We start from the raw sequence: 11,640 nt of genomic DNA on the forward strand, positions 1-11,640 counted from the left end.
AGAGTGGACAGGAGTAAGCAGAAAATGAAGCCTCTCTCCATTTTCCTTTTCTGATCCAGGGATAAAAATACAGCCTCTTCTTGGAAACATCTTATTCTGAAGTATGTAGTTCAAGGGGCATTTGTGAAGGCAATAAATGAACGAGAATGCTAGCTATGTCAGTGCCTCCCGTAACCTGCTGTGCTCTGTCCCTCTCATGCTTTCCACTGCAAGGCCCTGGGGGATGGAGCTGCTGCTGAGCAGCACCAGAGCAGAACTGACCTGTGTCAGGGCAGGAAGGGGCTGTAACTGAGAGCATCTTCCCACAGGCCAGCCCATTTAGTCAGCACAGCTCACAGACCCACAGCTGCTCTTCAGGAACACTGTCCCAGTCCAAGACCAGCTGCTGGCACCAAGGACATAAGCTCCATGACTCTTGTCAGTGCTGGTGAGTGGAGGCACTGCTTGTAGGGATTTACTTGGGGCCTGGCAAACTGATATGACATCTTACCTTCTCGATTTGAAGTCTGCAACAAGCAAAAGGATGCTGCTCTGGCAGGAGGAATGTACAGATGAGCCACAGTCCACACAGGTCCACTACATTGCATTTTTCATTTAAGCTTTAATACAAGGTAGCACAACCTGCACCTTCTCATAATGAGGTATTTAAAACATTTTACAAAGAAATGGTATTCAAAGGCATTTAAAAATAAAACGTTTCCCTTTTCTTAATCAAACGCTAAAACCCCTGCTGACAAGTGCTGCTCCCTGTTAGGCCCACAGCTATAAAGCAGATGGCTAGAAAACTTACTTGAATGGCTTGAATCCCCTGAGGTGGGGATGGGTGTTTCCCTGAACTGGCCTTGCCTTGGTGCCTTTTGGGAGACACTGCAGCAACCATCCCTTCCAAACCCCCTGAAATGCTAATAAAAGTTGTTACAAAATGCCAGGCTCTGTAAGCAAGTGCTCTTGCTGCACAAGCTGAGTGTGTGTGAAGGAGGCTGAGCCAGGAGCCATGCTCTAACTTCAGGATCTTGCAAGAGCAGCTGCTGTATCCTGCCCTTAGAGCAAGAGCTGCTGTGTCATGGTCAGGGTGACCTCCATAGCTGCTTGGCCACTCTGTCCAGAGCTGGCTCTGTGGAAAGCCAAGGGAATTCGGAAGCAGATGTTATCTATCCACAGTGCTCCACCTGCTGTAGGTAACTGAAGGGCAGTCTGCTTTCTTCACAGCTATCTACTGCTGGCCTTTGATCTCCTGCTCTAAGTGAGCAGGAGGCACAGACCACCTGGATACCTGCAACTGTGGCTGTTCATGTAGCACCACAGGGGAATGGAGATCTGGCCTCAGCCCCGGAAGACCTGGATTTATCAATAGCTTGAGAAGAGCTTTTCCAAACTGACACTAGGGCTAAACGTACAGCTCCTGGCCAAAGTCAACCCCCAGATAACCTTGTTCTTGGAAAAAGAAACTGATCCAGTAGCAGGATTCTGGACAGCATCTCCAGCTCTCAGTCACTAAAGCAAAAAGGCAGGAACTATAATCAGTGTAATTACCAAGCTAAGCCTGATGTGAAGCTCCCCTCAGTCCCTGTAGTACTGCTCCCTCCTGGGGTTCCAGGCTGAAACTTAAGTAACAGTGCACACCATTAAATAGGAAAGGAACAGAAAAAGCCAAGATCACGCTCCAGGCTATGGGATCTGCGACCATGAGAGAGCCTGGCCCGTCATCCCTCCCAGCTCCCTGGCACACCATGGAGGTAGGTGGGAGGAAGCAGCAGGGTCCACCGCACCAGTCTCCAGCTGGTCATGCACTGAATGGTGCCCCTCAAACAGATCGTGATGAATAGCCCATTGTTCTCTCCCTCTGCATCACCTTCATCTGGCTTTCATCAAAAAGAAAACAAAATAGAAATGAACACACGCACCCCCCGCACTCACAGTGGGAAGCTGGAGGCTCTGCTCAGCCTGTATCGCTCCTGCCCGAGCTGCTCAGGCACCAGGAGTACCCGCCTGCCCCATGAGTGGGCCACCACCATCCTGCGTGTCCTCCACAGGTGTCTGGTTAGTGTGCACCACGATTGTGCTCTCATCTACAAGCTCGCAGGCAGGATTGCTGAACGCGGACAGTGGCAGTGTGATACGCTGCATTTCACGCTCATAAACTTTCTGTTCATGCTTTTCCTTCAGGTCTTTCCCCCTAGATTAAAAACAAAACAAAACAGATGTGCATGGGTGCCACTGCTTGGAGGCAGTCTCAATAAACATAATACAATAGAAAAGAAGGAACTCTGCTCTTTAAGAAACATTTTCAGCTACAAAGGGCCAGAAACATTCCCTACTGTAAGCAGAGGACCCCAACTGATCCCATTCAACTAGCAGCCAGGTGAAGTTTTTCCTCCCTCAAACTGTCATATTCACCAACATTGCTACTGCTAAATCATGATGGTAAAGCCAGGGTTCTTCAAACCATGGAGCTGACAAGTGTTTCCTTATACCTTAATAGTCCTACCATATTGCCCAGTGTAGGCCCAGAGGGGCAGTGAGACAGCACAGAGCCCACTGCTGTGGAACAGAGCTTCCATAGCCTGCTTCATCTGATAGAAACAGGTATCAGAAGTGGTGACAGATTCTGCTTTTTGTTGCAGCAAACAAATGTGTGTAACAAAATGAAGCCATTCCTGAAAGTAGTAAAGCTTACTTCAGAGCTGGCCCTGCCTTCTGCCACTGCAACTCTCAGCTTAACACCACAACCAGTTCCTCAAACCTGCCTCAGTCTTCAGCCTGTTGCTAAGGGAGGCAAAACCTCTGTAATTTGTACTGAGGAAGACTGTCTTGCTTTAGAAATGGATGGCATTAATAGCATGTTGTCTCCAGAAAAGCTATGTATATCAGAAGCTACTAAACCCATTAAAGGTTTCTCACCACACCTACCCAAACCTGCCAGCTTGCACATGCAATTTTTAGAGCAAGGCAAGAAGAGAGACAGTAAACCCGCACTGCAGCGCTGCTGTGAGCAATCTGGGATTGAGGAAGCAAAGCTGCATTTGGACAAAACCCAACACTGGTGTATTGCTTCTTCTCACCAAAGACAGGAGTGTGATGGGACAGAACTGCTCACTTCTCCTGGAGCTTGTGATCCCAACCAGGCAGAGCTGCTGGGGTTTCCTGTCAGCACATGAGCAGTTTGGCTGCTCCTCAAAGCTGCCTACAAGCATGCAGCAGTGGCTGCGTTCCTGCCAGCATACGAGACAGCATTCTCTGAAGTGACACCTCACATCAGATTCCTCGACAAGCAGCGCTCTGTGTTTTGCCCCTTATGTAACACTCCTCCCTCTGTTTTTTTCTGTCGGCATTTATTATAAACACTTACATAAGGACATGTCCCAGCTTGGGAAAGAGCTCCTTCTGCTTGGCTGTGTCAGACTGCTGTCAAGCAGCCAAAATACAGAGCAAACCCTCCCAGAGGAGGCAGCCTGGCCCTTCACTTGCAGCAGGGACATTCACTGCTGTTTGTTAATCCTGCCCTGTCTCTTACAACTAAGCTGCTTGCTACTACCACTAACCTCAAACTGCTGAGCTACAGAAGCATTTCTGTCCAACACCGCAAACCAGATGAACAAATAATAACTTAAGTGTGAATCAAAACTGACCTTAAAGTATGTGAGAGCTTCAGTAAAATGAACTTGGACCAAAAAAAAAAAGTGCTACTTGATATTCAGCTTCATAGGATACAGTGCGCGAGTGGCAAGGAATTTGCCAAGTGTTTTTCTTCTAAAGCTAGCTAGACTGGAGAAACCAGGGGAACAGGTGGCCTGCTAAAAGGACTGTTCTTTCTCTGCTCGCAAAAGAAACTTCCTGTGAGGGCACGTGGGATCTGTTCTCTGCAGCTCTTACGTAAAATCAGCTCCTCTGGATGCATCTGAGAAAGCCACATCAAAGCACACGTGCACACATGCACAAAGCCAAAAAATAAGAGGGCAGAGTTTGAAATTTTACATGGGACAGAAGAGCATGCTGATGGGTGAAATGGAGAAGAACGGAATTAACTCTTATATAGTTCTTTCCTCAGTGCAACAAGCGCAACTCTTGCACAACGTGCCATATCACAATATATGCTACTGCCTGCCTTTTCACTGGGATCTGGTGATCTGCAGGTGCTCAGACATTCCTGCTCTACACTGCTTCATGCTTCCAGCTTTTGAATAAAAGACTAGCTACTGACCTCTTATAGATGTATCCCAGGACAATGCCAGCTCCAATGGCAATGATTATCACCATCATGATCAGCCCCAGCACATACCCTGTAAAGAGAGAAAGGAAGAGACAAAATTAGAGGCAGTAGATCCAGCTATAGCATTGCCTCAAAATAAAATCTGTCCTGCCAGAATTAGACGAATGGATCCATCACATGATCCTGGGTTTGTACCTAGTGTCCCTAAGTCCTTCTTTTCTTTGGAGTTCATCTGCACTCTCTGACTGATCCCAATGACAGGTTGCACAGCTGCTGCCTCACTCCGAGAGGGTAAGGTGTCAGCCGGTTCAAACACCTGATCCACCTGCTCGGAAGTACCAGCTTCTTCTGTAGAGACTGGGGCTGCGGCAGCTGTAGCATCTGTTGAGAGGAAAAGGAGCTATACAAAATAACGAAGCACTGATGAGTACTTCAAAATAACACACACCTTGTGAGTGGGACAGATCTAGACTGGTATTACTGAACCACCTTCAAAGTGCACTGACAAACTCTTGTTCCCTCTTAAGTTCTTGCCAGAAATCCTACCAAAGCAGAGCAGAAATGTCCACCTCCCTCCACTTTGCTTTCACACAAACCTGTTTAGCTAAGAGTGCAAAGCATCACCAGAGATGAGACAGAAATCAGACACAGCATAACAAACCCTGGGTTCAGGGCATGAGTCCAGGGGATGCACAGTGCCTTCATTTAGTGTATAATCAATATACAGGCTGCAGCTTCAATCATGCTGAACAGACGTGAACAAGATTATGAGAATCTCCATCCCGAATCTCCCAGGAGCCTATTTATCTCTCTTCTGCCTCAATCTTCCTGACACGGGAAGGTTTGACAGGAGACTCCAGCTGGGAGTCTCTCTCCCTGTAAGAAGACATTCTTTTTACCCAGCCCCTCTTTGCAGCCTTGTAGCAAACTCCTCTAGCAAGATGGACAGGCTAAATCAGAGCAGCACAGCCACTGACTAGTGTTAAGTACAGCAAGTTCCTCCTCAGCCAGAGCGCAGACAAAGGTGCAGAAGGATGGCTGCTCCTCATAGCACAGACTCCTTCCAAGTCCTGTGGATCCTTTATCTACAGCATTGGCAGATTTTCAAGGTAATTCCTTCTTTCATGACATAGTTAAAATGGAAGCTATAGCACAGTCAAAGCTATGACAGTGGAAAGTAGGTATCTAGCACCTGTCCTGAACAAAATTCCCTACTTTTGGGAAATGCCATGCAGGGTATGCACCCCCACCTGAAAAATCCCTCCACCTGGATCTCACCCCACAGCTGGCAGTAACTCCATGTGGATCTTCTATCTGCAGCCATTTTGAGTCCTCAGTGGAATGTGAAATGGAAGTACAGGAGGGGAGTTAGGAAATCAGGGTCTCCTGCACTGCACAGCCACAGAAGCTGAACTAAGGGGACCTGCAGGACATGACTACAATAAAAAGGTGCCCACTCCTGATAAAAAGTCAGATCCCTTTAACATGCAAATGGTGTACTGGCTGAAAGGTCAGGTAACTCTCCTGAACCCAGAGCTGGAGGACTGTTTTGTGTAAGGGTCTTGGCAGCAGAATATTTGTTTTGCTTCATTTTTAGGGAAAACCAGGCAAAACCCAAGCAAAGTGAAGAAAAGGGGAGGGCGTATGTGTGGGGAGAAGTGTTTACATGCAAACGATAGCAATCCTGAGGGACAGTGGAGTGTGCAAATCTTGAGGAACTCAGAAATAAGTAAACAGTTAAAAAACCCCAAGTGGTTGCTTTGGCCTCAGTCAGTACTGACATCTCTCCATGAAACAGGCTTCAGCTACAGTTCTTCTCATGCCAAACTGTTTCCCGTCCTGACTATCCATGAGGAATCCAGCATCAGGGGGATTGTTTCGTACTGTCCTCCTTTCAACTCCCATTTTCTCTGAGTTGTGTGTGTCCCCTATTCCCCATATCCAAACTCACCCTGGGACCCATTTAGCAGCAAGACACTTGTTTAAACAGCAGTAACAAGCCCCACAGTAACAGCCTATCAACGTGTCTGTAGTTCCTAAATGCCCAGCGCTCAGCTTTCTCAATACAGCTAAACAGTCCTACAGTGATCAGTGACAAGGGAGGGCAGGGGGGGGCAAAGATTTGCACAGACCTTTTCTGGCACCAACGGAAAAGCTCTGGGGTGGAGAGAGGCACGGCTGGGAAGCAGATGTGCATGCATAAGGGACAGCTGGGAGGGGATCCTCGGGTACACTCCGTTCCCGGGGACGGTCAGGGGCTGTTTCTGCGCAGGGGGGGTCCCCCCCCCCTAGTGACAAAGGCAGTGCCCAGGGGCAGGAGACGGGGGGGGGGGGGAGGGAAGTGCCCTAAGGATGGCCAGAGGGGAAGGGGGCCGGCGGGGGCCGTTCCTACCTGAGCACGGGGCGATGTCGCAGGGTCGCCGCTCGGGGACCCCGGCAGCGCCTCGGACGTAACACCAGGGCGCGGCGTCGCCGTCCGGGTTCCTGCAGCTGTTGTGGTCCTCGGCGGCTGCTGGAGGGCGGCGGGCGGTCAGCGAAGGGACCCCGCGGCCCCGGCCCCGGCTCCCCCGACATCCGCCCCCTCAACCGCCGAGCCCCCGCCCCGCTGCCCGGACCCACCTGCCGGGAGCGCGGCGCCGGGGCCTCTCCGCACCGCCAGCCAGTTGAGGCACGGGGCACCACCGGAGGCCACTCGCTGGCTTCCTCGGTAGGACGCGCCGTTGCCGCGGAGGCACTCTGCGGAGAGACGAGGCCAAGCCATGCGGGTGGGCCGGGCAGCCCCCGCCGCCCCGCGCCGCTGTCCGCACACCTCCCCTCCCGAGACCGGCCTTTGTCCCCCGCACAAAGCCAGGCCGGCTCCCCCGGGCTGCACTTACCTTCAGCGCCGCGGGCCGCCAGCAGCAGCGAGCCCAGCAGCACAACGCCCAGCGCCGCCGCCCGCCGCGGACCCCCGCGCAGCATCCTCGGCGCAGCGGAGGAGGCAAGGAGCCGCCGCCAGCCCGGGCGCGCAGCTCGGCTCCGAGGCGAGACCTGCCCCGCCGCTCCCCTCCCCGGTAAACAACCGCCGGGCTGCGCTTCCCCCCCCCGCCCCGCAGCAGCCGCCGGGTCCTAACGCTGCTGCCGCCGCCCGCCCCCGGGCAACACCCGGCCCCGTCGGGGAAGCCCCAGGAGGGGAGAGGGGCGGCCTGGAATATGCCGCTGCTCCTTCACCTCTGCAGCGGCTTCCCCGTCCCGCCGGGACCGGGCGCAGCGATGGGTGCTCGGTACTGCGGGGCCCTTTGGCTCGGGGGAAACGCTCCCGAAACCCTGTCCCCGATAGCCACAGGAGATTCTTGGGCCAGGAGATGAGGCTCCGACACAGAGCTGGGCTTGAACCGCCGACTGTGGCAGGGCGTTTTTCTTAAGGGACCTAAAATCGTTGTCTTGTCTCCCCTAGAGAGCCCTGCCAAAGGACCAGATTCTCCTGCCCCGATTCTCCCTTTTGGTTTCCTCAGCTCTATAGAGAGAAGCCATGAGTGGGGGGTACACACTGCCAATGAAGCCATGCACCTCCACATTTAAGGTTTACAGCCTTACCTCTGCTGATCGATTGATTTCCTTTGACTCCACATACTCTTAAGAACTGTGCCTGCTTATAGAAAAACAAAGCAAACAGCCCCAAAATGCATTACAGTGATTATATTGCAGGCATCCAGCTACCGTGATCAAGACTCTCTGCAGACATTTCAAATTGTTAACAACAGATAGTTTTGTCTCCAAGCAGGCAGAGGTGTTCAGAAGTGGCTGTACACATATCTGGAGTCACCAGCAATGTTTCTGGTTTACGCCACTGCTAAACAAGCTGCTGAATGCTTGGCCCTGTTGGACCACGAGCTCTCAAAGGTGGCCTGGGCCAACTGATAGGTTTGTAGACAAGTCACAGGCCTGCAGCACAGTGCTATTTCTGGCTTTCCCACAGAACTCCTGCTGACCTTGGCCAATCTGCCGGCCTCCCTTCTTTGCGCTTTCCTTTCCTGTTTCATGAAGTACAGCCCAAACCTTCTTCCTTCAGAAGAAGACAGGGCAGCCCCCTTCTTCTAAAGTGCTTTGAAATCACATGGAAACCACTGAACACAAAAAAAAGTGTTTAAATGCCAAAAACCTGCATGTTGTATTCAGTGTATGATGAACTGCTTTGCAGGGCAGGAACAGCAGTCCTTCCTTTCCACTCCCTGATATTTCCATGCTGGCAATGCTCTCTTGTCAGGCTGCTACAGGTCTGACAAGCAAGCTCAAGATGCTGATCCAACCCAGCTTTTGCCCTTTTCTTCCCAGGTCACATTTACTTTAACCCTGCTACATCCAGTCCACAAGAGAGCCACAAAAAGCCAGATGTACCAGCATGACAAAGGGGGAACGAGGAAAACAGGTCGATTAAGCAGCACTACCACTGAACATGAGACCATAAGCCTTCACCCTTTTGTGTGGTTCGTGCTTTAACAAGATTACTTACGACTACAGTAAATTTAGTTTAATAATGTCAGATTTAAAAAACCTCCAGCCAGGTTGTAGAACAAAACCACAGCCAAACAAAAACAACTCTGTGTGTCAGTCCTGACTGACATCCCCACAGCTAAGATGTCTGCCTTATGGCGTCATGCTCATTGTCTGCACAGACACTGAGCTACTACATTCCTTATGCTCTCCAGTTACACCCTGTGAAAGCAAGGCTAGCTGGAGTAAGCAAGAATTTTTAATAAGGGCTATTGAATCAGGCCTTCTGTTTATAATAGCTCTTCATAAGAGATTTTATGGGACAAATTCCTTTCAGTCAGAAACTACGGGGCCACAGATGCATCCAGAGGCACAGTCTGTCCAAAACAATGGTTTGCAGAGGGCTGCCAACCTGTAAAATTAATTTCTTTTAGCTCATTTCATGAGACTAACCAATGCTTCCATGCCATCTTGCACAGAAAGCACCTCCCCGTGCACATACTGATCCAAGAACTGCAGGCTGGGCAGTAATCTCTGTGGAAACAAATCTCAGACCTTCCCAGCTCTCTCTCCTGCTATGTAACAAGCAAAATTTGCACTTCTCATTACACCCAGCTGAGTTCCAGCAAACAGTTTGAGTTTCTGGCGCACAGAAGGACAATAGGGAATCTGGGTGAAATGCAAAAACCTCCATATTCGTGCTAAAGATAAAAGCCTTTTCCACCACTGACTTCTAAGCAAAATCATTTCTCTTTCATCTTTGGCTTTCTCCAGGATGAGGGAAGATTCATTCCTGCCAGTTTCACAGAGTTAAGTTTAATAAGATGCCAGGTGGCGGCTGTCAAAGGCAGGCTCAATTGCTCTTTCTGCTGTTTGGGAATGGGTTTGCTCTTCTTGCTACACTTTTAGAGATTAAACCTGACAATACTTCCTAGGACTTGATTTTAAAATAACTACTTAAACTATAAGTAAGCTAATAGCTCTGCAGCTACAACCTCAGATATTTACATGTAAAATTCTGTGGGTACATACATGTACCACAACACATCCACAAACACTTCAGGGGGAATATATATGCTATTTTTAAGAATAAAAACCATTAAGCATTCTCCCTAAACTCAGTGTGAACCAGTTTCAGCTGTGAGCTGGTACCTTTGTGCTGTTTATACAGGTTCCATAATGAACAGTATCTGCTTTTTCTCTCTCCTCTCTGCCAACTGCTTTTTCTTGTTTGTTTGCTCTACTTTTTCACCTGTGGAAAAATTCAAAGCGTATTGAGAGTTTTCTTAAGAAGAAGCAGGGAGCTAACATACAGCACAGCATGCTGTGCAAAGAGAGGCAACCATAGACCTGCAGCTTTAGAAGGGCTTGAAGCATCAAACCCACCCTCCTCTGGCCACAACAAAGTACATTCAGATCTTTCAGGGCAAAAGTTCATCTATCTTCCTATGAAAGAATGATAACACTTTGTTACTTAATCTTACTAAATAAGATACTGGGAAGAGTAAGCAAAATAAATTTTCTAATCCAAGTATTCTTTCCTAGCCAAATTAACATGGATTGCTTAAAATGGAAAAACTTGACCATTGCCCTCTTTGTAATAGGGCATATGTCATGTTCCCATAACTTCCTCTTTTTTTCTTTCTAGGCAAATCAAAACAATTCTTCCAGTTTCCCCTCAAAACTAGTTTTTCTGAACCATTTTCTGCTTCCTTTATAAATTATGGTGTCTGAGAATAAAGCTGGTACACTCTGAAACAATGAACAGAATATTAGGGCAATTTGTGCTTAAAGTGTAAAAAACTATAAGCATCAAATATTACTAAGCGTTATTAAGTACTTGCATCTCCCCCAAAAGCAGGGGTTTTTACTCCTTTGTTGCCTCTGGATCTTGAAAATAACTGGGGGTCTCACCTGTAAAAGGCTTTTGTAAGCAATGATGTAGGAGTCGGGAAGAAATACACTTTATTCCTAACCTAGAAACAATCTGAATAGAAGAAAAAAACCACATCAAGGCTGCAATAAAAAGGATCAGATGGGTTTATGAAACTAAGCCGAGTATAACCAAAAATCAAGACAGTCACTACAAAGGCGTCTGTGGAGCCATAGCGAAATCTCTGATTGCACTGTTGCATCCCGCTGCTGACATGTTCAAGGAAAGGCTTTCCCCTCCCCCTTCAATCTGACAGCATGAGCTATTGCTAAGTAAATGCCAGCCACAGCCTCCAAGGACTAACAAGGAAGTCTGCAGAAGCAAAACAACCATATGTGATATTTGAACTGGTTCAGACTGGTTCAGAGTTTGCTCTGCTCACTCAAAGTGCCTTCTCAGATGAGCGTTCTGTGTGGGCTGTAAGAAAAGGACTGAGGCCTCAGGAGGGCAATCGGGGCTCTATTGTTTACCGGGGGAGTAGCACTGCAGCTATGCTTTCCTCCCATTAAGAGATTAGCACTAAATACTCTTTGCAATCACTGATTTGAGAAATTTCACACGCTGAGGCCTCTCTAACAGCAACATTTCTGTGTTCTTTTGGTCAGAAACTGCCCAGTACGTTTCCACCGTTCCCTGTAGTAAGGGGCTCAGCTTGGATCCCGGCCCTTAGCTCTCTCCTCTGCCTTCTGAACTTGGTATCTGGATTGGACACTGCTTTTCCCTGCTATCCAGGGAGTGTGTCTCCTAGCAAGGTATCATAAAACTGTAGCAATAATGTTAGGAATGAGGTACAAAGATGTGTCAGCTCCCACTTGCCTTGTTGATGTATTTTTGCTACACATGCAGGCTGCTCTTGACAAAAACCAGCGTGCATTTTTTACATGTGGAGGAAGGGAAGCTATTGTGAAAGATACACAGGTCTCTGCATCAAGAACAGGAGCCTCACTCTAAATTCTTCTACTGATTTGTTGCTTGACCTTAGGTAAGCTTCTGCCTCAGTTTTCCATGTTAATATTAGTTATGT

At 48.8% G+C, this 11,640-nt stretch overlaps 1 protein-coding gene across 2 annotated transcripts; it reads right to left on the reverse strand.

The window, feature by feature from the left end:
* Positions 1–577: 577 nt before the first annotated feature.
* PIK3IP1 (phosphoinositide-3-kinase interacting protein 1) lies at positions 578–7,270 on the reverse strand. 2 transcript variants are annotated; one of them, XM_065693004.1, is made up of 6 exons: positions 7,087–7,270; positions 6,830–6,946; positions 6,603–6,719; positions 4,406–4,591; positions 4,202–4,280; positions 578–2,176 (listed from the first exon to the last, which is right to left on the reverse strand). In XM_065693004.1, the coding sequence occupies exons 1-6, from the start codon at positions 7,169–7,171 to the stop codon at positions 1,969–1,971; spliced, it is 792 nt and encodes a 263-aa protein (XP_065549076.1). In that variant the 5' UTR covers positions 7,172–7,270; the 3' UTR covers positions 578–1,968. The 2 variants fall into 2 exon arrangements, with proteins under 2 accessions (XP_065549076.1, XP_065549075.1); XM_065693003.1 differs by having other exon boundaries at positions 6,603–6,722.
* Between the last annotated feature and the right edge of the window lie 4,370 nt (positions 7,271–11,640).

This window comes from Lathamus discolor, chromosome 12 (assembly GCF_037157495.1).
Source record: "Lathamus discolor isolate bLatDis1 chromosome 12, bLatDis1.hap1, whole genome shotgun sequence".
Classification (NCBI taxonomy): Eukaryota; Metazoa; Chordata; class Aves; order Psittaciformes; family Psittacidae; genus Lathamus; species Lathamus discolor.